Here is a 27,671-nt window from a genome sequence, read left to right on the forward strand (position 1 = left end):
GAAATCGACTCGAGTTCGAGTCGCGAGCGATTCGATTCGTTTGCAGCCCTACGCAACAGTAATCAGTTAATGGCTTTGTAAATCATTAACATAGTTTAGATTGCAATAAATGTAGTAATATGCAAGATGAGACCGTGAAATGACTCAAACCACAACAAGTTGAGTTTGCGTGTGTTTTTTTTTTTTTTTTTGGATTCTAACAAGAAGTTGAGTTGAAGTCCCAAAAAACACAATCATTACTGTGCAAGGGTGAACCCATCATTCCAATCGTGGCAATTTATCTGCCCACTATATCCACTTTTGAACGAGTCATCTAGGACGGCTCTGTCTGTATCAGCATGCGCTGAACAATACAAAACTCAAATCGTCAAAGGCTTACAAATTTTCTTCCCTTCTCAACCTCAAGTGGATTAGCCTAATATCAAAAATTCAACCAATAGTGTAAATTCAGAATCCAACCGCAATCCCTCTGGATCATGAAGCAGCCTCAACACTATATTTAACAGAATGCAAAAGCAATAAAACCCACAAAAACGAGAAATCATTGGCTATAACGGTTTCATCGAAAGCTCCATTTTCTATATATAGGAAAACACAACAGAATTAGCCAGAAACAAAAACAAAATGGGGTTAGCTACCATGAAAGCTACTACTAGTAGCAGCATTTTTTGCACTTGTCTTTTATTCTTGATCATCAGCTTCAGCTCTAGCTATGCTAGCCCTTCATACTCCTCAAAGGCCATGAAGGGAGCTTACTATCCCTCATGGAGAGTTGCAGATTTTCCACCATCCGCCATCGATACAACCTTATTCACTCACATCTACTACGCATTTCTCAACCCCAGTGCTTCAACTTTCGAGCTTGGCATAGATGCTTCAACAGCACAACTTCTCACCAACTTCACATCAACTCTTCACTCCAAAAATCCGCCAGTCAGGACACTTTTCTCCATTGGCGGAGGAGGCGATGATCCGACTGTATTTTCCCGCATGGCCTCGACTCCAGCCTCTCGCAGGAGCTTCATCCTCTCCACCATAGAAGTAGCAAGAAAATACGGGTTCGATGGATTCGATCTCGACTGGGAGTTCCCTCAAAACTCGCAGGAAATGAACGACTTAGGCAGCCTATTCGACGAATGGAGAGCTGAAATCGTAAAAGAATCCAAAGCAACACATCGACCTCAGCTCTTGCTCTCCGCAGCAGTTTATTTCTCTTCAACCTTTTTCCTAGCTGCTACGCCCAGAACTTACCCAATAGCCTCAATCAACAAGAATTTAGATTGGATCAATGCCATGTGCTACGATTATCATGGCGCCTGGGAACCTACAATCACAGGTTCCAATTCAGCATTATTTGACCCAAAAAGTAACATCAGTACTAGCTATGGATTGGGATCTTGGCTCAAGGCAGGGATCTTGAGGAGCAAATTGGTGATGGGTTTGCCGCTTTATGGCAAAACATGGACGCTAAAGGACCCTAGCGTCCATGGCGTGGGAGCTCCCGCAGTTGGTCTTGGTCCTGAGGGTGCTGGTGGAAGGGGGATTTTGTTGTATTACAAGGTCGAGGAGTTTAATAAAAAGAACAATGCCACAGTTGGATTTGATGTGGCTACTGCGTCTACTTATTCATTTGCGGGAACTGCATGGGTTGGATATGATGATAGTAGATCTACAGCAGCAAGGATTGGATATGCTCAGGCTCTCAGGATTCGTGGTTACTTCTTCTGGGCTTTGAGCTATGATCTGGACTGGAAAATATCCAGAACAGGTACTTACTGCTTACTAATACTAGTATTTTGTTTTACTTATTGGTCGCTTAATCTAAGTTTCACTTAATTTTGCTCAATTATTATTAGTTTAAGTTTATGAATCAGTGATCCCATCTCCGAGTCTGGAATTTTGGTTCTCTCCATAATTCATACTCCTTTATAATCTATATTAAATGAAACCGTGGGTTATTTTCATAAGAAACTAAGAAACCTCTTCCTTTTTTTTTGTCAATCTTAAAATGATAAATTTTCATTTATAGTATGTGGGAGAAGGGGATACAGATAGGAATATTCAAGATTCATTCCATATTGTGGAGTTAGATGCTAGAGCACTAACTATTTATCTTTTAGATGGCTAATTGAAAACTCTTCCGCAAGATATTTGGTCAGAAAATCAGGATGTGTGGGACTGTAATAATGATAGTCCTTTTCTCAATTATTAGCTCTGCACATGAGGCTGAAAAAGATTTATTACTGCACAAGTCGTCTGGTCAACTAAGATGATAAACAAGTATGGAGTTGCTTCTTCTTTTTTTTTTTTTTTCTTCCTTTTTTCTTGCTGTTTTTAGCACTTTTTTGCACTATCAGAAACGGAGACAATGGAAATAAAAGTATTCAGTTGTCCTTTAGCTTAATTTGTTCTTTAAATCTAACATACTAGTGCTCGAATTGAGACAATATACCTTACACACTCTTGCACATTCGAGATTTGAAAGATCATTAATGATTAATATGCTACTACTTGAATAAAGCCAACAACTCAGACCAAGAAGGAACAAAACTTAAGTTTGACTACTTCGTATTATTGCTTTTGCCTCAGGAATTAAAAGGTCATACTCCTAATTTACTTTCCCTGCCGTCCTATATGTATTTTGCAGCTTCCCACTTGTGGATTCATTGAATAATGAAGTTAAGCTCTTATCTGCGGATGTTGGCCGGCAAAGCATCCCTAGGCCATGTTCCATTTCATCCTGCAACCTTTCAAGAACTTGGATGTTGGGACTAACCGACCACTGGTGATGCTAGTCGATGGCATAGATGTATTTTTCTTAGTATCCTGTAACACTCCTATTTTCCTATCTAGTAGCAATTTTATTTCTATTGGTCTGCAAAATAGTTGCACACATAAAAAAAATAATGTAAGTTCATTAACCTTACCAGAAAATAGACTCCTCTCTTTATAGTTTATATGCATATCTATCACTCAATTTATCCTTTGGAGTTCAAAATGCGACCCCCCAAGGACGGGCATTCATTGAGATTAATTATTATCATCACATAATGATCACTAGAATGAGCAAAAGATTAAAAATTGCAACATGTATAAGCGATAAATATAAATAGGAAAATTCCTAAAATTAAGGGATAGTCCGTGATTTCGTTTGTGGCAACTACAACTTAGAGTGGGATTTTTCTAACATATATTAATTGGCGAATCAACTTACATATTGCTCTTATGTATCACGAACCAATTATATATTAAAGAGAGTTGTGAGTAACAAATCACCGGCAGAAATATTGTCAACTACTGGACAAGCTGGAATTCTATCTCGGTCAACTTCATAACACTGACAAATGCAAATGAAGTATATTTTTGGCCACAAAGGTGGATTCTGGGGTGAGGCTCATAAAAATGAGGGAGGTCATAAATTGATGCATGGTTATAGCAGGCCTGTTAAATTCTTGAGACTTGGGATAAATTCTTGCGAGGATAGGCCAAGCAGTTAATGTGCGAAGTAACTTTTGTTCAGTGGGAATTTAATACTTCAACAACTTCGTCACATCAAGTCACCTGTCGAAATTCATTGAGGAAAATGAAATAATAGATGGAACAAATAATATTTTTAACATTTGAGTTTCATGAAAAGGGATGTAACCGGTGTTAAATCCGAATTCATTGAAGCTGTATTTATTTTTCATTAAAAAATTCATGCGCTAATTGAAATATCTTAATATTCGAGTTTTTTTTTTTTTACAAGGAAAATGCTAATTCAATTAACTTTGTCGTTAGCTAAATCCAGGATCCAAAACTGAGTCTGCATTCCTCCATTTGAAGACTAGAATCTTGCACAGTATTCTTTCCTTTCCTTTGTCGAGATGGCCCTGTTTACTCAGGAACCTCCCGTTAAAAGTTGTTGATTGCTATATTTACGTTTGTTTTCTCCTAAAACCAATTTATTTATTTTTTTTAATAAGCAAGAGACTTTCAAAAGTTGCACTATCAGCACCAAATACAAGGGAAAAAAAAAAAAGATACTACTGGTGCAGTCAATGGCAGATAACACTCTAAAACTTCAAAATTTCCACAAATACCAATAACTCTACGCAGCTTGAATAGATTAGCTGTTCATGTCTACTACGAGCAAATTTAACGAGTGCAAGTTACAAGGCTCAAGAGAAAGTTTAGATCTGACTAACCTAAAAGAGATCCCAAATCTAGTAAGAACAAATGAAGTTAAAAATTCAACGAAAAAACTCTTGCTAGAAAAATTGTAATAGAATATAAATTCCCCACTAGGAGAATCCGAATAAATTCGAACTGGGAGAATTTTTGAAGAGAAAATTATTACAAAAACAAATATAAAAAAAAAAATCTAGGAAGAGCTGGAGAATAGAGGTAAAGGAATTTCTTGTCTGAAGTAATTCTAGAAGGAAAATTAGGCTGGGGGAGCTCCTAAAATCAATTTGTTGTTCACAACTTTATAATTAAAAAACCATCTGTGTCCCATCTTGTATCTAAGTGCCCAAATATTTATCCTAGCTAAGGAAAGGGATAATTTCAGAAATTTCCCTTGAGGTTTCTGACAATGTCACTCAGCTCCCCCCAATTTTAGAAAACTACACTAACCTCTCTTGCTTTACTGCTGAAGAGACTGAATAGATCCATCAGACTAGAATTATACTTAAGTATCCTAAAATACCCTTATGCAATATCATACATCAAAAGAAAGTGAAAAAAAAAAAGGTTTAGTGATCAATTTAACCAAAAAAAAAGGTAACAAACATTTTTATCTAGACTTGCTATGCTTCCACGATAATTGTAAACCCAAAACCTCATTAACCTGTTCAAGCAAACTCCAACTTAAACCCCAAATTCCATCAATTTTGGCATCACTAAAATCCCAAATTTTACCAAAAATCGCACTCCAACTTAATCCCTAATTTCTATCAATTTCGGCATCATCAAGATTCCAAACTCTACCCAAATCACTTCCTCTACAATCAATCATAACCACCACAACCAACTAAAATACCCTCAAAAAGCTTCTCGCCCCAAATTAACACTGTATTTTGTCTATTGATTAATCTCACACCTCAAATTATGAACCCAACACCTATCGCCTATCACCTTCCTAAACAGAAAAGGACTTGGCCAACCACTATTGATGCCTATGCCAAGCGCAACCCCATTGACAGGGTGCCGAATCTGTGCAATAATAAATACCTGTTTAAATAAAATATAATTTCTGTAGATAATGATAAGCAGGGTCGAACCCACAGGAACTGGGGATAATTTATTTCTTTTAGAATCCGAAGTATGGGGGGGGGTTTTTGGAGAATATAAAATAACTAATTAATTAACTAATAAAACAACTAATAGAAATAAATAGAATTTAATCAATAACCAATATGACTCTAGCCAAAGGTACAACTTTTCAGATACGGTCTATGCAACTGATCATCGACGCAAAGATAATTCAATTACTCATTAATAGATTGGTTATAGTTGCCATACACGCGATGAACAACCAGCCTTTCCTTAATTTCTCGATAGTTAAGGTACGACCGTTAACTATTTCTCTAACCAAGAAATAACCCTAGGTACGACCATAGGATTTAATTACTTGACTGCATTAATAATTAGAAAAGCCCAACCCTAACCAACAAACACGCTACGAGGGTTTGTTTAAGTTAGATCATACGTTTCCCTAACATGAAACCAATCACGCTAGTCGCCATTGGTATTAATCGATAGAACAATTACGGATTCAATCAATTAATATGACAGTAGATTATTAGGTTAATTCGAATATCGGACCCTTGACATTCAAATAACAAAACAATCATAAACAATTAAATCAGGAAACGTACAAATACAAATAAATAAAAGAAATAAATAAAATAATTAGATCTCACAGATGTTCGGAATCGAGTCCTCAAATTGACCTTCGACTAGAAAAACTTAGCCACGCCTCATGAGAAAATCTCCAAGTAATTTACTGAGGTTCAGGCCATCAAAGGAACTAAGAAAGAATAAAACCAAACTATGCTAAAAACTAAGCTAAAACTATTGATAAGAAAACCTCCTGTACGTTTGTCTTCTTAAAGCCAAAAGAAATGACTCAATGCTATCTATCTAGTGGTCCCCGCACGAATTGAGAGTCCAATTCCATTTCACAAGCCTCTGTACGTTTCTTTTCCAAGAGTCCAAATGACTCACTCTTCTTATCTCCGTGGTCCCCGCCAAAATTGAGAATCAAACCAAAAGTGGGGCTCTACCGAATTCCTTGCTTTTAGTTTCCTATTGCCCATAGGATTGTTTATGCTCAAAACACTCCTACTCAGCAAAAGGAGATGCAATCCGTCTGCAGCTCCAGGTGGGCCCCGATTTGTGAAACTTTTTGAGGTCTCTCATGTGTGGAGCAATTTGCTCCAGAAAATCTCTCATTTTTAGTAGTTTTCTGCTCCATTCCCTGAAATTAAGTCCAAATACCAAATATAAGTAAATATTAATAATTAAAACAATATTTGGCAAGGATAAAGGGGAAATTAATAATAAAATAACCAACAATTAACACCCTATCAATTCCCCCCACACCTGAACCATGCTTACCCTCAAGCAGGAGAACAGCAATTGAACACCAAAATTTGACAATGACTGTTGCTCCAACTACCGTATTGCCAAGATACCCAGAAAAACATATATCAAGTATCACAAGTTAAGATCCAAGAAAGACCACCCCGGTTAGCTTCCCAACCACCAACTCCTCCAATTTAAAGCAAACTAATCTAAGAAAAAGGAATGGTTGCTCACATTTATCAATAAATGGTCCAACTATTAACTAAAATCTCAACATTAACCCATAAATCGACAGGCTAACTTTTGTCACATTTGACACACCCTTCACTCTTTTTTTTCCACACTTTTCTATTTTCTCTCCTTTTTTTTCTTCTTTTTTTTGTTTTTTTTTAATTAAGAATAGTAAAAGACTTAGTCTCTAGCCATTAGAGCCTTTTGACGCGAACTCCAACATTTGTCAGATGGAGGAGCCCGGTTACTCAGTTCCAATCGCTACGGGATCACGCACTCATAGTAACTACTACCTTTTGACGCGAGAATCGACAATTTAGGAGAAGATCCCCGGTTATTCAGTAGTAACAACTAGTGGAGTACAGTCACCTCTTATTCACAATCATATAGCACAATAACTAAAAATAACACAAAAATAACAGCAGCCAGCCTCAAATTTCCAAACATGGAGAACTAAAATTAATAACTGGACCAATTCACATGAAAAATGCCGACAATCATTCCCTATGCCTAGAAAAGTTAACCAAAAATTGGAAAAATTAAGCAATTATTGATATTCACCAAAGAGATGTTCATGAACTCAATCACATCAACTTGATACCCTTTTGTTACTAAAACTTGGCAATAGCAGAATTAGAGACAACAATCCAGCATCAAAATTTGGTATTCATTTAAGGACTGACCACTAAAAAGAAAAAGAAAATAAAATAAATGAAAGATAGGCAAAAACTAACTAAAAAAAAAGGAAAAGTCCCTAGAAACTAAAAACAAAAATACTAGCACCCCAACTGATCTTCCCCCCCCCCACAGCTAAATAACACATTGCCCTCAATGTGATAATGTAAAAGCAGAAGGAATGGGAGGGGCGACGGTACTTCCCTGAAGTCATCAAAATAGGGGCGGTTCAGGTGAAAATTGTGGATCAACTCGCATCTGGAGCTGGTGCCATTCGTGGCTTCACCATGGACTCTAGATATCACTCTAAGCGACAAGAGACTACAATTGCCAACAAATAATGGAAGCCGAAAATTCAAAGCAATAACAATTTTAAAGCCAATCCAACGAATAAAATGCACAATTCAACCACCCAGAGGACATACATATACCCCAACACTTATAGCAATGGCAATCAATAAGCACTTGCGGTCCCAAAGTAGTCAATTTCAAAATCAATGCAATCCAAAGTGCAACATGTGCTCCCAAGAGCTTAGTAAAGGAAACCAAAAGGATAAAATGCTCCTAAACAAGGCAATCAGAGGCAACTAACTTCAATAAGCAAATTTAAGCGTTACAGGCACCTCCCAATTTAACAAGCAAATTACCCACAATTAGACACGAATCACAGCAAATTAGACATAATGGGACCCAAAATCGTAACAACCACCTCCAATTGGACAGTCAAGTACCTCATTCAACCTGCCAAAATCAGCAATTAACCCAAGAAAATGCTCAAATCATCTCCTGCGTTATCCAAAACAACTCAATCATAGGTTGGACAGAAATGATTCAATCACAAATGTCCAGTAGTCACAACTCGATCAATTGGGCAACTAATAACACAGGATAAACAAATGTTAAACAACTACCATCGCCAATACCACTGGTAAATGCACAGGGAAAAATTAAATCAAATAGCCAAACAAAAGCACTGATAAATCCAAGTAACACCCAAGCAAGACTAGAAATAGAAGAGATCAAAATGGTAGTCAATTTGGGCAAATAACTCCCAAGTCAACCCCAAATATGCAATAGAAGCCCCAAACAAAGCACAGGTTTAAAAAATCAAGCAATATATCTCTTGCTATTATCCACCCAGAAACCCAAGAAAATGGCAACAACTCCAGCAATTTAAAATCTAGGAAAGTACGAACGACAGAGAGGAAAAGCAATACCTCCACCTGTCAATTTGTTTGATAGGTGGTGATGGCGTGGCGGAGGAGAGACGCGAGGTTGCAGCTGCTGGTGGTGCGGCGCGCGCGAGGGGAAGATCGCGCGAGGTGGATGGCGTACGGGCTGAGAAGCTACGCAGACCAGTGACGGAGCTTCGCATAAGGGGAAGGTCGCGCGAGGGAGAGAGGAAGTTAGGGTGGCGTGTGAAGGAGAGCTGGTGGTCGTCCGTGAGGTGGAGCTTGGAGGCGGCGGCGATGGCAGCTGGGCAACGGGGAACTGGCGGCGCATGGCTGCTTGGTGGGCTTCAGGTGGCGCGAGGTGAGTGATGGACTGCGAGGTGGAGGGAGAGGGCCGCGTGTGACGGGCGGAGAGCGGCGAGCTAGGTGTGGCTGGGCAGAGTTGGTGGCGTGGGCTTGCGGCGGCGGACAAACGAAAGAAGAGAAGGACAAGTGGAAAACAGGGGAACTTCGGAGAAGAAGAAGAAAAGGCAAGGAAAGAAAGAAAAGAAAGGAAGAAAGAAAAAGAAAAGGGAAAAAAAAATAGTTTTTGGGTTTTTTTTTTCAATGTTTTTTTCCAAAAAATTTTTTTCCGAATTTAAATTTTCAAAATTTGAATTTTTGAAGAAAAAGAAAAAAATGTTTTTTTTTTTGAATTTCTGAATTTTCTCAATGTGAAATTTTTAATATATATTTTTTTTTTAGGTTTTGGGTTTTGGGTCGTTAAAAACAGCGTGGGCACGCCAAGATTATAAAACGTCCACTGACCTCAGGAGTCATTAACATGGCGTAGGCACGCCAAGATTGCATTTCCTGCCAATGTCACGCGATGTTGAGATTTGACCAACACCGCGTGGGCACACCAAGATTGGCAAACGCCCACTGATCTCAGGAGTCACAAACACCGCGTGGGCACGCCAAGATTGCTGTCCTGACCACAGTGGAGGAAAACATTAAGACCGACCACAACCTAAATAAGAAACGACATAATTAAAGAATTTAACAACGAAAAACAATAAAATCAATATTTGGGTTGCCTCCCAAAAAGTGCCTTTTTTTTAATATCTTTGGCTAGACATTGTCATCTTTGCTCAGGGAGGATAAAATCTTGTGACTCGTTTCAATGCTTCATCCTTTATATAGTTCTGATAACCCTCGTAAATAGAGTAATCCTTGAGCACACGAGCTACGATTTTCCTTGGACTAGTACGTAGATGGCGCCAAATAATCAAGCAGTGATCTCAATTCTACATCCACTCTTCCATCAAGAGCACTCAACGGTTCAAGATATTTGACCATAGCTACTCATAACTTATTTCTGCCATGAGACTCAAAAACTTCCGGTATAACAAAATCAATCTCATTAACAGAAATCATAGAGTAAGAGTTAAGAAAATGCGGGTTAGGGAATGGAGGTGGTGTCACCACATTTGATGATTCTTCACTGGATTCTTTCACTTGAATGGGTTGCGGTTGGGGTTCCATTTCTTCCTTTTCGGCTTCTTTTTCAACTGCATCTGTAGATCTCTCATTTTGACACTCTTGCATCTCCTCATCACTAGTCAAGCAAATTGCACTCTCATTTTCTTCAAAATCAACAATGGTTTTCGAGGGCAATTCTTCAATTCGAGAAGCCAATCGATTTATTCTGGATGTCAATAGACATATTTGATCTGCCAGATTACTCATTGCATCCTTCATCATCCCATTTCTCATTTGTGTCTCCTGTTGGAATTGATATGTATTAGTAGCTATTGATTCAACTATTTCTTCAAGAGATATACCTGATATAGATGATGATTCTTGAGACTCATACTGCTGAAAATTCATTGGCCCTGTTGTATAATTATAATTGGAGTTATCCCACCATTCTTGATCATTCCCGTTTGGATTAGAGTTATACCACGTTTGAGACCAGGGTGAAAAATCTCCATAATTATTGAGTGGGACACTCAGATTATCTTGATATTCGGGGCACATACCGGTTGAATGATCCCTGGTATAACAAATTTTACAGGTTGCAGCAGCCATTCATTCTCTAATAGAGTTTAGTGCCTCTGAATATGTAAACTTAGCAAAAAAACAAGCCTCATTGCCTTCCCTGAAAACAAAATCCAGTCTATCACCAAAATACAGAGTGTTAGAAGCCATAAACTATATAAAAAAATAAGAGAAAAATAAATAAAAAAATAAAAACAAGATGAACTCAAAAAGAAACAAATTAATCTGGCACCAGTCCCCGGCAACGGCGCCAAAAATTGACAGGGTGCCGAACCTGTGCAATAATAAATACCTGCTTAAATAAAATATAATTTCTGTAGATAGTGATAAGCAGGGTCGAATCCACAAGGATTGGGGATAATTTATTTCTTTTAGAGTCCGAAGTATGGGGGGGGTTTTTGGAGAATATAAAATAACTAATTAACTAACTAATAAAACAACTAATAGAAATAAATAGAATTTAATCAATAACCAATATGACTCTAGCCAAAGGTACAACTTTTCAGACACGGTCTATGCAACTGATCATCGACGCAAAGATAATTCAATTACTCATTAATAAATTGGTTATAGTTGCCATACACGCGATGAACAACCAGCCTTTCCTTAATTTCTCGATAGTTAAGGTACGACCGTTAACTATTTCTCTAATCAAGAAATAACCCTAAGTACAACCATAGGATTTAATTACTTGACTGCATTAATAATTAGAAAAACCCAACCCTAACCAACAAATACGCTACGAGGGTTTGTTTAAATTAGATCATACGTTTCCCTAACATGAAACCAATCACGCTAGTCGCCACTGGTATTAATCGATAGAACAATTACGGATTCAATCAATTAATATGACAGTAGATTATTAGGTTAATTCGAATATCGGACCCTTGACATTCAAATAACAAAACAATCATAAATAATTAAATCAGGAAACGTACAAATACAAATAAATAAAAGAAATAAATAAAATAATTAGATCTCACAGATGTTCGGAACCGAATCCTCAAATTGATCTTCGACTAGAAAAACTTAGCCACGCCTCATGAGAAAATCTCCAAGTAATTTACTGAGGTCCAGGCCATCAAAGGAACTAAGAAAGAATAAAATCAAACTATGCTAAAAACTAAGCTAAAACTATTGATAAGAAAACCTCCTGTACGTTTGTCTTCTTAAAGCCAAAAGAAATGACTCAATGCTATCTATCTAGTGGTTCCCGCACGAATTGAGAGTCCAATTCCATTTCACAAGCTTCTGTACGTTTCTTTTCCAAGAGTCCAAATGACTCATGCTTCTTATCTCCGTGGTCCCCGCCAAAATTGAGAATCAAACCAAAAGTGGGGCTCTACCGAATTCCTTGCTTTTAGTTTCCTATTGCCCATAGGATTGTTTATGCTCAAAACATTCCTACTCAGCAAAAGGAGATGCAATCCGTCTGCAGACTCCAATGGCGTTAGGAATAGAGAAATTAATCTTTGTGACAAATTACCACCAATACTTGTAAATCAAACAAAAAAATGAAACCAAATGAAGATATTAGATTCTAGAGCATAACAGGCATAATAACATAGTCCAAATTCGTCCCTTTTTCTTTTCCAACCATAACTCATTAATTTCATTTTTTCCCCTCTATCACAACCATGTTCATCATCTCCATCTAATTTGACCATGAAATTTTCGTTTGCTCTCTCAATTTGTAATTTTGGAAATTTTGATTATTTAATGTATGCAAATTATAATACGAGAAGAAATAAACAAGAGGGGCTGATAGTTAAATACCATGGAAAGAGAGGAATAGACAAGAAATAAACACTTCGGGTAGGTTTGCATGGTGGTGTAGTTGATAGGTGGAAGAGACTATGGGATTATAAGCAGGAAGGAGAGAATCATAAGAGGTTGAAAAAAAAGGAGGAAAAGAGAAAAGAAACTGCTGTTAATTAAAGTAGGGTTGGGAATGATGACGAGTTGCTATCGGTTTTTATTTTTCTTTTACTTTTGGTTTGGTTTTTGTGTCCCACATATGTGGTAAATTATCTATTAAATAGAGGGTATTGTAGTTATTTTATTGAGTCGAGGGAGGTCAGTATAATTTTCTAAAATTGTGGGGAGCGAGTGAAATTGTCAGAAACCTCAAGGGAGGTTTCTGAAATTATCCCCTAAGGGAATGTTCAATATTGATTGTGATGTTGGGTTGAACATGTCACGTTCCAATACAATCTTCCATTGACTCTATGTTTTTATAGTCTTGTCTTTATTTCAAAGTTTTTAATGATACAATTACTTATTACAGCCACGGTGAGAAGCTTCTGCGTTGACTGAATAAACATTAAACGCTTGCATCAAAAAGGTTTACGTTGCAGAGTCAAATTTTGCTTGTATACATGTATACGTAACAGACCAATTATGGTGTTGAAATACAATTGATTAACAAATTATGGGCAGCTACTGAAGCAATAATAATGTCAAATATTCCAGAAGGTGTCAGTGTTCGATTATTTTCTTGCGTAGAAATTTACTTAATTCAGCCTCTTTGTCAAACTCAACAATTGAGGAAATAAAGCTCTATATAGAAAAGGAAAAAGTGTTTTTCTTGTGCGTATGAAAAAATCGATGTTTTAACAATATTTGGATTTCCTCAATACCTTAAGAAATAATGCACGACATAGTTGAAAAAAAATGCTTTTCTTGTAAGCATGTTTCTGAAAAAAATAGATGTTCTTACCGTATTTGGATTTCCAAGAAAACGAGAAAGAAACAATTACCGATGTTATCAAATAAAAAAAAATAAAAAGCATAAGCTTGATGCTAAGCCCACAACCCTTGATTAATCCTATAGCAATCTTGTCAATCTTCACATACGTCAAGGGCTTTTCATATATGCCCTTCAATCTTGTAATCCTATTAGGATTACTTTCTGTTTTTTTTCCTCAATAAATCAAGGACTCAGACTTCATTTGTCTTTTCTACTCATCTTTTCATTTCTTGGACTTTCTTGGGTATGAGTGGGGATGCACAAATCAAAACTTTTGTTAGTGCTTCTTGTTTGGTCCAAGCTTGATATTAATATATATGCGTTTCATGTGGTTCCCGTGAATATTCCCTAAATCTCGGCTAATATTTAAGGAACCAATAACATGGTCCAACTGAACTGAAAGAGATTGGTTGTCTTAATCTAGGCATTTCTAACCCATAAATAAATTATTCGAGAGTAGGCATTCGGAAGTATTTATATACTTCATAACATGTTTAGGCATAATCAACTAATCACTTTGTATATATCAATGCTGATATATATATATATATATAATGCAGCATATTTTAGACGCCAATAAATGTAAGTAATATACAAGGTGGTGAGATTGTGAAATGGCTCAAGCACAAGAAGTTGAGTTGAAGTATCAAATAACACAATGATTAACGCGCAGAGGTGAACCGATCAATGTATCAGCCCCACTACATCCGCTTTTGAACAAGTCACCTAGGACGGCTCTGTTTTGTCAGGCGCTGACCAGAACAGAACTGAAATTGTCAAAGGCTTCCCTTCTCAACCTTAACTGGATCAGCGTAATAGCGTAACACCAAAAATTCAATCAATAGCGCAAATTCAGAACCCAACCTCAATCCTTCTGGATCATGAAGCAAACTCCAAGGCTATATATATGACACAATCCAAAGGAAATAAAACCCCACAAAAACAAGAAACCGTTGGCTATAACAGTTTCATCAACAGCTCCATTTTCTATATATAGGAAAACACGACAGAATTAGCCAGAAACAAAAACAAAATGGGATCAGCTACCATGAAAGCTACTACTAGTAGTAGCATTTTTTGCACTTGTCTTTTATTCTTGATCATCAGCTTCAGCTCTAGCTATGCTAGCCCTTCATACTCCTCTAAGGCCATGAAGGGAGCTTACTACCCCTCATGGAAAGTTGCAGAATTTCCGCCATCCGCCGTAGATACAACCTTATTCACTCACATCTACTACGCATTTCTCAACCCCAATGCCTCAACCTTTAAGTTCGACATAGATGCCTCAACAGCAAACCTTCTCATCGACTTCACATCAACTCTTCACTCCAAAAATCCACCTGTCAAGACACTTCTCTCAATTGGCGGAGGAGGCGCTGGTCCGACTACATTTTCCCGCATGGCCTCGACTCCAGCCTCTCGCAGGAGCTTCATCCTCTCCACCATAGAAGTAGCACGGAAATACGGCTTCGATGGATTCGATCTCGACTGGGAGTTCCCTCAAAACGCACAGGAAATGAACGATTTAGGCAGTCTATTCGACGAATGGAGAGCTGAAATCGTAAAAGAATCCAAAGCAACACAGCGACCTCAGCTCTTGCTCTCCGCAGCAGTTTATTTCTCTTCAACCTTTTTCCTATCTGCAACACCAAGAACTTACCCAATAGCTTCAATCAACAAGAACTTAGATTGGATCAATGCCATGTGCTATGATTATCACGGCTCCTGGGAACCTACAATCACAGGTTCCAATTCAGCATTATTTGACCCCAAAAGTAACATCAGTACTAGCTATGGATTGGGATCGTGGATCAAGGCAGGGATTTTGAGGAGCAAATTGGTGATGGGTTTGCCGCTTTATGGCAGAACATGGACTCTGAAGGACCCTAGCGTCCATGGCGTGGGAGCACCAGCAGTTGGTGTTGGTCCTGAGGGCGATGGTGGAAGTGGGATTTTGTTATATTACGAGGTCGAGGAGTTTAATAAAAAGAACAATGCCACAGTTGGATTTGATGTGGCTACTGCGTCTACTTATTCATTTGCAGGAACTGCATGGGTTGGATATGATGATAGTAGATCTACAGCAGCAAGGATTGGATATGCTCAGGCTCTCAGGATTCGTGGTTACTTCTTCTGGGCTTTGAGCTTTGATCTAGACTGGAAAATATCCAGAACAGGTACATAATAGTTCTAGTTTTTTTAACTTCTTGTTATTTAATCTAAACTTCACTTAATTTTGCTCAATCACCATTAGTTTAAGTTTATGAATTAGTGAAAAGAAATTAAGAACCTTTCTTCTTCTTAATTTTTTTTATTCCATCTTTTATCAATCTTAAAATGATGGAATTTTCGTCTATAGTATGTGGGAGAAGGAAATATAAATAGGAAGATTCAAGATCTATTTCATGGTATGAAGTTAGATGCTAGAGCATTAGTATTTATCTTTTAGGTGGAAAATAAAATCTTCCATGAGATATTTGGTCAGTATGTGTTGGACTATAATGCTTATAAAGTTTTTTGTCAATTATTAGGTCTGCACTGAGGCTGCAAAAAATAATAATACATAACAAGTCTGGTCGGCTAAGATCTGGACCAAGTCATGGAGTAGTTTTTGCCCTTTTTTTTCCCCTCACTTTGCTTTTTTTTGTTTTTGGTACTAAAGTTTCTTATGGAAGGGATACTTTTTATTCATCACAAACGGACATAGACTTAAAAGTATTCAATTGTCCTGTAGCTTTCTTCTTTAAATCAAACATAATAGTGCTCGGATTGAGCCAATATATATTCACCTAACACTGTAGACATTCGGGATTAGAAAGATCATTAATGATTAACATACTAGTTCTTGAATAGAACCAACACCTCATATCAAAAAGGGACAAAACCTAGTTTGACTACTTCGAATTGCTATTACTATTTCTCGGAAATTAAAATGTCATACTCCTAATTTACTTTTCCTGCCGTCCTACCTATGTGTGTTTTGCAGCTTCCGAGTTGTGGAATCGTTGAGAATGAAGTTAAGATCTCATCTGAGGATGGTGTCCAACCTAGGCCATGTTTCATTTCATCGTGACCACTGGTGATGCTAATTGATGGCATAGATCGACATATTTTTTAGTAGTGTCCGTTAACAATTCTCTATTTTTCCTATCCAGTAACAGTTTTACATTTCTTGGTGTGCAAAATTGTTGCACACATAAGACAATAATGTAACTTGATTAACTTTACCAGAAAACAGGATTTCTCCTTATAGTTTTCACATCATTCAATTTGTCCTTTCAAGTTCAAAATGCGGCATTTGTCCTGCATTTTGTGTCCTGCAAAATTTGCAAGATTTTGAAGGAAAATAGTTTGTTACTCGTAAAAATTTCAATAACTGCTATTAACTGACATTAATTTCCTATATTCTCTCAATATTTTTCTTGATAAGCAAATGTGTGCGAGAAACTTATTTTCGTTTTCCGTTGCATCACATTCTTTCATTTCACTTTCCTACACAACTTTCCTTCTATTCAAACGGAAAGTCAAGAAAAGGTACTTTTATCTAGAGGGTTATTTACAAATCTCCGTCTAATATGATCGACCAACGATTCGTTCAACGGTGCAAAGGGATCGCCAAATGGCTCGACTAACAAGTGCCTGATTTACTGGTTTAGTCGAGGTCGGAGGTCCCGAAGGATATAGTGTTGTCAGCTGAAGTGAATCTAATATTTTCCCTGGTGGAATTTATCAGTCGACTACCTTCCATATAATGTGTCACAAGGGACGGCGATGTTGTATTAGGCGACCAAGACAAAACTCGGACTAGTCAAGAAAACATGTTTCCGCTCTTCAACCTTAAATCAAATCAAGTAGCCAATATAAAATTGTTCTCTGGATAAACACAACCGTACAAGAATATATACAAAAACAATTTAATGCAAATGCAATAACCCGAGAAATGCTTACAATTGTCACACTAACCCGATATCTTGACTGCACAAGATTGAGGGTAAAACCTCCACTACTTCTATATATGAAAGGGGAGAAACTACAGTAGAATTAGCACACAAAAAAAAAGATCATGTCTACCCTTCAATTCATCAGTATTATTTGCACTTTCCTACTGTTCTTGATCAGCTTCATCAGCACAAGTACTTCTGCTGTTGATACATACTCTTATGAGTCCATTAAGGGAGCCTATTGGCCCTCGGGTAGATTTTCATATCTTCCACCATCAGCCATAGATACTACTTTGTTCACTCACGTCTACTATGCATTTCTTTTGCCTAATAATGTCACGTTTAAGTTTATGATAGACAATTCAACAGCTCTTCAGCTTGTGAACTTCACATCAACTCTCCATTCCAAGAAGCCACCGGTCAAGGCTCTTTTCTCCACGGGTGGAGGAGGCGATCTTCCATTTCAATTTTCACAGATGGCCTCAACTCCTTCTCTTCGCAGGAACTTCATCCTGTCTACCATAGAAGTTGCTCGAAAATTCGGGTTTGATGGAATTGATCTTGATTGGGAGTACCCACAAAACCCTCAAGAAATGCAGGATTACGCCATTCTGCTAGAAGAATGGAGGGCCGAGGTCATAAAGGAGTCTGAGGCAACAAATTGTCCTCAACTCTTGCTGTCTGCAGCTGTTTACTTTTCTGCCAACTTTTTCCTACATGGGCCGTTCAGAACATATCCAGTAGCTTCGATTAACAAGAATTTGGATTGGATCAATGCCATGTGCTACGAGTATCATGGGTCATGGGAACCTACAATTACAGGTTCCCATTCAGCACTAATTGACCCCAAAAGTAATATCAGTACCAGCTATGGTTTGGAATCCTGGATCAAGGCTGGAATCTTGAGAAGCAAATTGGTGATGGGATTGCCGCTTTATGGCAAAACTTGGACGCTAAAGGACCTTATGGATAGTGGCGTGGGAGCGCCGGCGATTGATGTTGGTCCTAGTGGAGCTGGTGGAAAAGGAGTACTGTTTTATTATGAAGTGGAGGATTTCAACAAGAAGAATAATGCAACTGTTCAATTTGATTTAGGGACACTATCAACTTATTCAGTAGCTGGGAATATATGGATTGGGTATGATGATAGTAGATCGACAGCATTGAGGATTGCATTTGCTCAGGCTCTTAGGCTTCGTGGCTACTTTTTCTGGGCTCTGAGCTTTGATCGAGACTGGCAAATATCAGAAACAGGTACTTATGATTATTTTTCTTGACTTTTTACATTCGTAATACCTTCATTGGCTTAGATTATATTTTAAATTGTTATAATGATTTATGTAGATTTTGTATGTTGGCAAAGGATGATTGAAAATTTCTGTCTTTTATGAAACTGATGAGCTTCACTCACAATCTCAAGAAGTGGGCACTGGGCAGTTGGAGATTAATTTTATTATGATATATTTTCCTTTGTAGCTAGAGCATTAACTGTTAACTCTTTTTTCATCTTTTTCCCCTCCTTATTTTTCAGTTGGAAAAAGAGGACTTTAACTATTGAACCAACTATAGTATTTTGTTGGCTAAAATAATGATCCTCATATAATAATATGAACTCCATGGACGGGACTACTAGGAAACATCTGTAGAATCTCAATGGTATATTGTCTATTGGGATGCAAATTTCATTTGGGAGCTATTAGCTAGATAGCAAATTATATGCTTTTACAATAATTGTATTTTTTTTTTTTTGGTGGGCACAGAAGTAATACTTTAGTGAGCAGAATACAACAATTACTACTGTTGTTGCTTAGGGTACATGTTTCCCCATTTGTATTGTGGATCATGTGGTTTGTGGAAACTAGCTTTGGAAAGTGAAAAAAAAAAAAGAATTAACTTCATTTTGCATTCTCAAACTTGCATCACTTTCTCACTTTGTATTTTAAACTCTTAATTTTGAACATTTTACACCCTAAACTCTCAAAATTATCCCATTTAGGTCTAATCAATGATTATGTACGTTCACAAAATTAACGAATCAAAAGGTGGTAAAAATTAATGATAATGTACCATTTTGTTCCAACTACAATCCCTTAACCTTTTGACCAATTTTAGTTCGTTATTATTTATTTATATGGTCTCAATTATTAATATTTCTATGATACATTTTTGGGTTTTCTATTCTGTTAATTTGCAAAAATTATCATCGACTAAACTTAAATAGAATAAACTTGAGAGTTAGGATGTAAAATGTCGAAAATCAAAAATTTATGATGCAAAGTATTCAAAATTGAAATTTAGTGTGCAAAGTAAACAAAATAACACAAATTCAAGGGTACAAAGTAGAGTTTGTCCAGAAAAAAAAAATCTTTGCTAGAAAATCAGTACAATAAGTGGATTGCATTGAACTTCTTCAAGCTTTGTATACTTTCAAGGAATTTTGTAAATCTTTACATCTAGAACACTTCACTTTCCTTTTCTAAAAATGTCTTACATGCAGGACCATCAATTCTAGAGGACAATCTTCTCGTTAAAATTTACTGAACTTTTTAACAACTTCTAAAAGTCGACTGAAAATCTCACTCTGTTTAATTGTTTTATGTAGCTGCCTTTAATAAGAAGGAATTAAGGATCCTCATGAATGAAACCCAAAAAAAAAAAAAAAAACCATTCGTAAGTTTACCTTCCTCAATTTTAAGTTTTAACCTGTCGTTTTATGTTTGCAGCTTCCCGATTCTGGATTGGCTAGAAATGAAATCAAGGATCATGTGCAGATATCGTCCGGCGCCGGCCATGAATAATACAAACTGAAAATGGTATCTTCAAATATCATTGGCCGGATCAAGGACCATTTGCAGATAAACCTTGTCTTATTTATTTCCTTCTGCCCTTGTCTTATGTATGTGTCCTTTCTCCACTTTGGACGAACCCTCTTTATTGTCCAAAAGTTAATTTATGAAATCAATAAAATATCGATTGTCCTTTCGCCACTTTTTTTTTTTTTTTTTCGTCTTTTATACAAACCAACAATTATTTCAACCATGGGTAATTATTCACTTGACCAAATAAAAGAAAAAAAAATCTCCTATATACGATAAACAATTATTCAGATACATGCACGATGAATAAATGATTATTGTCTGTGCTAAATGTGTATGAGTCATTAGAAATTTACTATGCTCCACGTCATAAAAATAGTTATACATGCATCCAAAATTAAAAAAATAAAAGTGAACTAGTTAAACGTCATTACTCATTTGTTGATCATGAAACTTACGGGCGTCTTACAATTGCATTGCTTCATCATCTCCTCAATTGTCCAGCCACGGGTTTCAAAATTCTATATGGCTTCATTTGGATTGAAAATTTTGATAAGATATTTGAAATTCATTCAAATCACTCTAGTTGTTTGAATCATTTAAGCGGCATTTGAGATAGTACATTTTAAACATCAGAATAATCAATGATTTATGAGTCCAAATGCGTCCTACATAATCTATAGACAATTAGAAGAATTTGAAAAGATTTTAAACTTTTTGTTAAATCTTTCAATCCAAACGCAGCTTTAAATGATCTTCACGTAAGCGGATCGATAGTCTACATAAACGATTATCGCACAAGCAAATCTACACGTGAAATTTTTATTTTCAAGTATGATGAAATAATTATTTTCAAAATAATTAGTCATCACGAAAATGGTCCGTACAAATATTAATTAGCATGTAGGTCAATATGAAATTTAAAAGTTAAGCGGTCAATTACTAGCGATAAGTATAGTCATGTTACTGTATACTAAAAAGAGCATCCCATTCAGTTAAAGCGATTAATAGGTTTTCTTGAAAAATAAAGAAAGTGATATTCTTCCCTGTGTCTTGAAAGAACTATTGATTTTTCTCAAGTGGTAGATCTAAAATATAAAAACACAACAAATAATACTTAAACTCAACTAGAAAACACATTATGCAAAATATTACAACTCATGGGACACTAGAGAATTCTCTAGAAAACTATGTAATGAGTTGGCAATTTTATTCTAGACGGATTGAGAGTAGTTGTTTACTTTCAACAAAGACAACTTTGCAGGACATAGGATCAAATCTCTCCCTTTCATGCAAATAGCTTTAAAAGATAAACAAGATATGGTAATCAATAGCATACGGGCAAAAGAAAAATGATAAATAAAGACTGATGAAAAGAATTAGCGAATCCTGGCATAACACTTAAGTCCATGATGTCCGGCTAGCCTTCAAATTTCTCCATCCCAAGCCATGGAAGCTGCAACACATTTACATGCACTAGTGAGGAAAGCAAAGCCTATTTGTTTTGCAACAAAAGCAATTAAAAAGGGTGCTAGCTCGAAAATGGACATTCATCAATATACAGACGGAATATAATTTTGTCATGAGGGGTCTTAGTGACAATACCTAAACAGTAATAACACCAGGGTGATCAGTGTAAAATTATTCTTAGATACAGGAAAGATTCATTGTACAGGGACGTGGCAAAATTTTCTAATCAATCCTTGAGAAATATCAATTTCTGGTTCCAAATCAAAATATTTGTATTTCTTGTTTATTGTTCCTGGTGCCTATATAAATCATGGCATGATTAAAACACAGGAGAAATCGAATACTTTTATTATCTGCTCTAGAAAGAGAAAGATTACTAGTGTAGGAATGTGGCAAAATTTTCTATTGAATCCTTGAGAAATATTATTTGTGGTTCCAAATCAAAATATTTTTATTTCTTGTTTATTGTTCCTGGTGCCTATATAAATCATGGCATGATTAAAGACACAGGAGAAATCCATTAACATTTTATTACCTGCTCTAGAAAGAGACCAGTTCACATCAGAACCAAGCGCCCAGAAGAAATAACCGCCAAGACCCTGAGACTTAGCAAACTTAATCTTATTTATGATGGATGTGGCGTCATCGTATCCAATCCATGTAGTTCCTGCATATGAATAAGTTGACACAGTCTCACCATCATAAACTACAGTAGCATTATTCTTCAAATTGAACTCCGCTATTTCATTATATCCAATCATCCCTTGGTCCCCAGGACCGACTCCCACCGCAGGAGCTCCAATTCCATTTTGGTTGCCATCCTTCAGTGTCCAGGACCTCCCATACGCAGGCAAGCCTAGAACTAGCTTCTCTGATGGTACGCCACTCGCTTTCCACGATGAAATTCCATAGCTGGTGCTTATATTGCTAGAATTGTCATAAAGCAATGCCTGTGCGCCTGTTACTGATGTGTTCCAAAAACCGCGATAATCGTAGCACATGGGATTCAAGAAATCTAGGTACTCTCGAATTGCATATCCTGGATAAGTGCGATAAACGCCAGAATTGAAGACATTGGAGGAGAAATAAACTGCCGCTGATATAAGCAGTCGGGGTTTTCCTGAAAGAAGTGACTCCAGTCGAGCAGCTACTCGCCATTCTCTGAAGAGCAACGCAAGATTGGACATGTCTTGTTGAGTAGCTGGGTACTCCCAATCGAGATCTAAACCATCAAACCCATGTCTTCTGGCCTCATTCAAGGAGGAGATGATAAATGAAGCGCGATTGTCAAAATTACTTGCCATGTAGGAGAAAATGGTTGCGTTTGCAGCTGCACCACCAATGGAAAGAAGGACCTTCACTGAAGGAGATTTCTGGTGAAGGGTTGTTGTGAAGTTTGTCATCCATTTTTCATCGAAGGAAGAGATGTTTAAATAGCATGACGTAGGATCAATTAAAGCGAATGCGTAGAAAAAGTGGGTGAAATATGAAGTAGGTATGCTTGATGGAGGAATAATTTCTGCTTGCCACGATGGCCAGTATGCACCTTTGATGCCTGAAGAAGGTAAAGGAGATGGAGATGGAGCTAGAGAAGGAGTTGTACTACAAGGTGATGGTGGTTCTGCTTTTGGTGGCACAGGCGGTTGTGAAGCCGGCCTTGGGGGTAATGAGGTGGAAGATGGAGAAGGTGATGGAGGAAGTATTCCATAGGGTGGTGATACTGGTGGTTCTGATGGAGGAAGTGAAGGAGAAGCAGAAACTTCATAGTATCCAGAAGTTAAAGGGAAAATTGGAATGTTGAAGACCATAAAGGCCAGAAGAATTGACAGGAATCTTTGCTCTGCCATTATTGGACTCTTTGCTGAGTTCCCTTTCAGACTTCTGTCAGTTGATGCAATATATAGAGATATTACCTACATGATCAAAAACTTGTTTGTTTGCTGAAAATTTCTAGGAAGAGGTTATCCTCCTTGTATACCACAACCTTGTATGTGTTTTACTTCGCTGTATACATATACACACACGTACGTACACACATATACAGCACCGGTGAATAACAGAATAACATTTGTGCGAGGGATTAACGTAGGATGCCACTTCATAGATAAGTTGCCGACGCGAAATGTTTTCTGGTGCCATTTCATTGTCTTGTCTTCACTTTTTTCCCAGGAAACAAACAAGCGCAAAATTGCGTGGTGAAGCCTTGGATTATTATAAAAACACTATCTAATCGGATTTATGTTGGCCTGCTTTCTTGTTGCCAAATGGAATGGAAGATCTTGTAATCATCATCACTGCCTGGTCAAGCAAGTTGTGCTGTGCCATAGCATGCATAGACGTGTCCTCTAAGTTATCAGCCAAAAGAAGCTCTCTTTTTTTTTCTGGTATCAATAGAGAAGTTCTCGAAATCAGGACCTTTTATTTACACTTCTTTTTTTCTTTCATGCCATCCAATTCGTCCTTCTCCAAATATAGGCTCATTTTGTTGTTTTGCTGTTACGATCATATATAATACACTAGGTAACCTCAATAAACTGATGAGTAAAGAAAATCTCATACTTAACCTGAAGAAAAAAAAGAAGAAAGCACAAAAAAAAAATATTTTTTGTTTTGAGCAACTCCAAAAGTACTTATGGTAGTTTTTTTTCCCCCTTGTTTCATCAATTTGGGAAGAAAAATGTTTTTGGCTCAATTTGTCCTAAACTTGACCTTTGCGAAACTTTAGCAATTAAACCATAAAACAAACACCTCCATTTAGTGGTTTCCTAAACTGTTTGGTAAATAGCTTTCGTCTTTAGTTGGTGATTAGTAGTAGTTTCGTTTTTCCTTAGTCGGCTCGGAAGCCATGTTTAAATTGTTTATTGTGATAAGATTAAGTCTTACTAACTTTAATTGACCCCTGGCATTCAAATTTTCTATACCTGATCAGTCATCATAAAACAAACACCTCCATTGCGGAATCTCTAAGTATTTTTTGTTAGTATAAGACTAATTAAGAACTCTTTTTTTTTTTTTTGGGAAACAACTCAATGCGGTCGAGGTTTGGTACAATTAGATCCAGTTGTTGTATTTTTTACATTATTTGGAATACAATTATATTATATTGTTGTATTCAAAATAAAAGTGATAGACATGAATAAGATACTTATATACTGAAAACTTGAACATGTACAACAAGCAGATGGAACTATACCGAAAAAAAACGATTGCACTGAATCCTTGTCCCATTTTTGGAGTTTAGAAACAGAAAGCATTTAACCAATGAAAATCTATTTAATGTTTAGCATACGGATATGAAATCCTTGATGCATAAGTAACAACGTAAGGAGCCAAAAGAAGTTTCACAGTGACCAACTTCTAGATTTATTTAAGCAAGGATTCTTTGATAAACACATCTTCTCCTATATAGTTCCCAATGCCCCAAAACAATTAACCAGATATGGTTAAGCATATATATATATATATATATATATATATATGGGTTATAAACAAAAAAGCCCCCGTGATTTCAAAACATATAAAACGATACCTCATGTTTTGAACTAAATTATAAACTAACAGAATTCGTTAAACTTAACGAAATTGACGGTCTCGACTGTTAAACTTATCGGATTCCGTTAAGTTTATCGTTAACTTTACCGGATTCCGTTAAATTTTTCGTTAAGTTTACCGGATTCCGTTAACTTTAACGAATTCTATTAGTTTACAATTTAGTTCAAAACATGAGATGTCGTTTTATATGTTATAAAACGACTGGAGGCTTTTTATGTATTAGGTATACCACAGACGACTTTTTTGTTTATATAAGGCCAACGATGTAAAGACAGGTGTAGCCTAGCTAATTGCTAGGACCTAGTCGCATGGACCAGCCTTGGGAAACCAAAGAATTTGAATATCTATAATCTATATCTTCGTACAAATATGACAGAAAACAAAAAGGTATGGTCTAATGCAAACTATCAAAGTGGCGAAGGTTTCTTTTTCTGGAGTTGAATACCTCATTCAAGACTTATTTTTTATTCAATCCGTAGGAATTAATAAAAAGGCAAATCTCTTATGATACACTAAATCTAGCTAACTCAATTATTCATAGAGCGATTAGATGTGTCAGTTTTTTAAATCTCTTTTCTAATTTAAAATTATGGTGTGAGGTGCATCCTCCCTATTTCGGATATGAAATAAATGAAATAGACCAAATTAGTAGACATTTAATCAAGAATGAAATCTTATTTGAACGGTCTATATCTAGATCATCATTCGGAACCATACCGCATCTCGAATCTAGTGAAGTAGGATGTCTTATACATTTCAACTGTATCTCCTTCGAAGGCGTGGTTCAGACAGGAGTCAAATTCATGGTCATTGAATGGGTACGTACATGGGGAATTTGCTGTATTTCGTTACATAATCATGTTTTCTAGTGGTAAAGATAATCATGGAGCGGAGGGAGGTAGAAGGCATGGCTCTCTTTTGCACCACGTCGCGTTCCAAGAATAATGCGTTTGTGAGGCGCGTTTTGTTGTGTAGCTTAGCCCTCACGCCTTCAAGTTCTGCAAGAGGTGTTAGCCTTCAAGGGCTCACTAATCAAGGTGATCAAACATAAGAATTGGAATCCACACAAATTTTCATAAGTTACATAGAAGAAATATTACACTAATTTAACCGTAATAGTTTAAAAGAAAATTCATAGCAATAAAAGTAATATTGTCATTTTGTACATATAGTCTCTAGATATGTATACATTTGAACACAAATTATTGAAACAACTATCGTGCTAAATCTTTTCAATTACACCAACTATTGTGTTGGGAAATTTCATGGATTTTTAGGTCGTTTAATGTTCTTGCTCATAACTTTGCTAAGTATGCTATTAATCTTTCAGATTCTTGTATATGGAGAAACTCTCCTCCATTTTTTATTTGTTCTGCACTTGTTGCAGATTCGATCTCATGATTAATAAAATTATTCTATTTTATTATCAAAAAAAAAAAGATCCTCCAAATAACAATTCAATTTCGCTGCTAAAATCAAGCTTCTTTTTTGTTGTAATTTAAAATTGTGTTTCGAGAATTCCGAAAAAAAGGACTTAAGTAGCATTTAATATAAAGAAATTGTAGAAAATTCAATACACACCAACTAGCTAGTTATGGTATATACGTGTATTCATGTATTAAGTTGTCTATAAGTAGGGTCGTAACAAATACTATTAATTAGTTTAACGTCTAAAATTCATGGTAAAGAACTTCTATTTTTCTATCTATACATTCCAATTATATTCATATTATTTATGTACAATTTTTTGTATGTGTAATATAGAGATACTTGTGCATTAATCTATACATGTATCCATGTATCCGTATATGTAGCTTCAAATTTTCACTTTGCTTATCAGACCACATGTTGAACTGCTACAGATGTGACAGAAAGCTATCGTATATAACATATAAATGTGTATTATATGCTATATATTGATCTCAATGATATATCCCGTACCTTAGCATGTTGACAAGGCGATTTTATTTAATGCAATTACATTGATAATTCTAGGTGTAAAATGTCTTAATTTTTATTTCTGTAATTGCATAAAAAATAATAATTATATAGAAAATAATAGGCAGATGCCCATATACCTACTTTGACAAGGTGAATTTGATTAATAAAGTCAGTAATCTGTGTCGCCTCATTCCAAGATAAAATATATAGTCTACATCGGTATGTCTTTTAATTACTACTTATTCTCAGTTAATTTTGAAGAAACCTTAAGAAACAAGTATTCAAAATATGTTTTTTTTCTTTTTCCATCTCCAAGGTTTTAACAGGTTACAGAAACGGAGAATCCACCTTTGTGAGTGATGCTTAGCAATAAATTGATCATTCAAACTTGAACTCAATATTGGCCAAAAAATAATATGCTGGTAATGTCAATGGCCAGATAAAACATGTACTAAATTTTAATTATGTTTCATCTGCATCCGGCTAGTGTCATTTTACCCTCATTACAACTGCC

At 36.4% G+C, this 27,671-nt stretch overlaps 4 protein-coding genes and 1 long non-coding RNA gene across 5 annotated transcripts; 3 read left to right on the forward strand and 2 right to left on the reverse strand.

Moving 5' to 3' along the window:
• Nucleotides 1-400: 400 nt before the first annotated feature.
• On the forward strand, nt 401-2,957 carry LOC113694603 (class V chitinase CHIT5b-like). Its single transcript, XM_027213447.2, has 2 exons — nt 401-1,768; nt 2,648-2,957. Exons 1-2 carry the CDS (start codon nt 625-627, stop codon nt 2,668-2,670), a joined length of 1,167 nt encoding a protein of 388 aa, XP_027069248.1. The 5' UTR covers nt 401-624; the 3' UTR covers nt 2,671-2,957.
• A 2,907-nt stretch (nt 2,958-5,864) lies between these two features.
• Nucleotides 5,865-9,199, reverse strand: LOC113694658 (uncharacterized). The gene is made up of 2 exons (XR_003449443.2): nt 8,694-9,199; nt 5,865-8,262 (listed from the first exon to the last, which is right to left on the reverse strand). It is a non-coding gene; the product is annotated as an uncharacterized lncRNA (long non-coding RNA).
• A 5,129-nt stretch (nt 9,200-14,328) lies between these two features.
• On the forward strand, nt 14,329-16,685 carry LOC113697422 (class V chitinase CHIT5b-like). Its single transcript, XM_027217024.2, has 2 exons — nt 14,329-15,614; nt 16,424-16,685. The coding sequence occupies exons 1-2, from the start codon at nt 14,471-14,473 to the stop codon at nt 16,444-16,446; spliced, it is 1,167 nt and encodes a 388-aa protein (XP_027072825.1). The 5' UTR covers nt 14,329-14,470; the 3' UTR covers nt 16,447-16,685.
• Nucleotides 16,686-17,388: 703 nt separating this feature from the next.
• On the forward strand, nt 17,389-20,365 carry LOC113696409 (class V chitinase CHIT5b-like). Its single transcript, XM_072056384.1, has 2 exons — nt 17,389-18,632; nt 20,102-20,365. Exons 1-2 carry the CDS (start codon nt 17,501-17,503, stop codon nt 20,122-20,124), a joined length of 1,155 nt encoding a protein of 384 aa, XP_071912485.1. The 5' UTR covers nt 17,389-17,500; the 3' UTR covers nt 20,125-20,365.
• Nucleotides 20,366-21,305: 940 nt separating this feature from the next.
• LOC140010038 (class V chitinase CHIT5a-like) lies at nt 21,306-23,637 on the reverse strand. The gene is made up of 2 exons (XM_072056408.1): nt 22,200-23,637; nt 21,306-21,650 (listed from the first exon to the last, which is right to left on the reverse strand). The coding sequence occupies exons 1-2, from the start codon at nt 23,509-23,511 to the stop codon at nt 21,622-21,624; spliced, it is 1,341 nt and encodes a 446-aa protein (XP_071912509.1). The 5' UTR covers nt 23,512-23,637; the 3' UTR covers nt 21,306-21,621.
• Between the last annotated feature and the right edge of the window lie 4,034 nt (nt 23,638-27,671).

This window comes from Coffea arabica, chromosome 6e (assembly GCF_036785885.1).
Source record: "Coffea arabica cultivar ET-39 chromosome 6e, Coffea Arabica ET-39 HiFi, whole genome shotgun sequence".
Classification (NCBI taxonomy): Eukaryota; Viridiplantae; Streptophyta; class Magnoliopsida; order Gentianales; family Rubiaceae; genus Coffea; species Coffea arabica.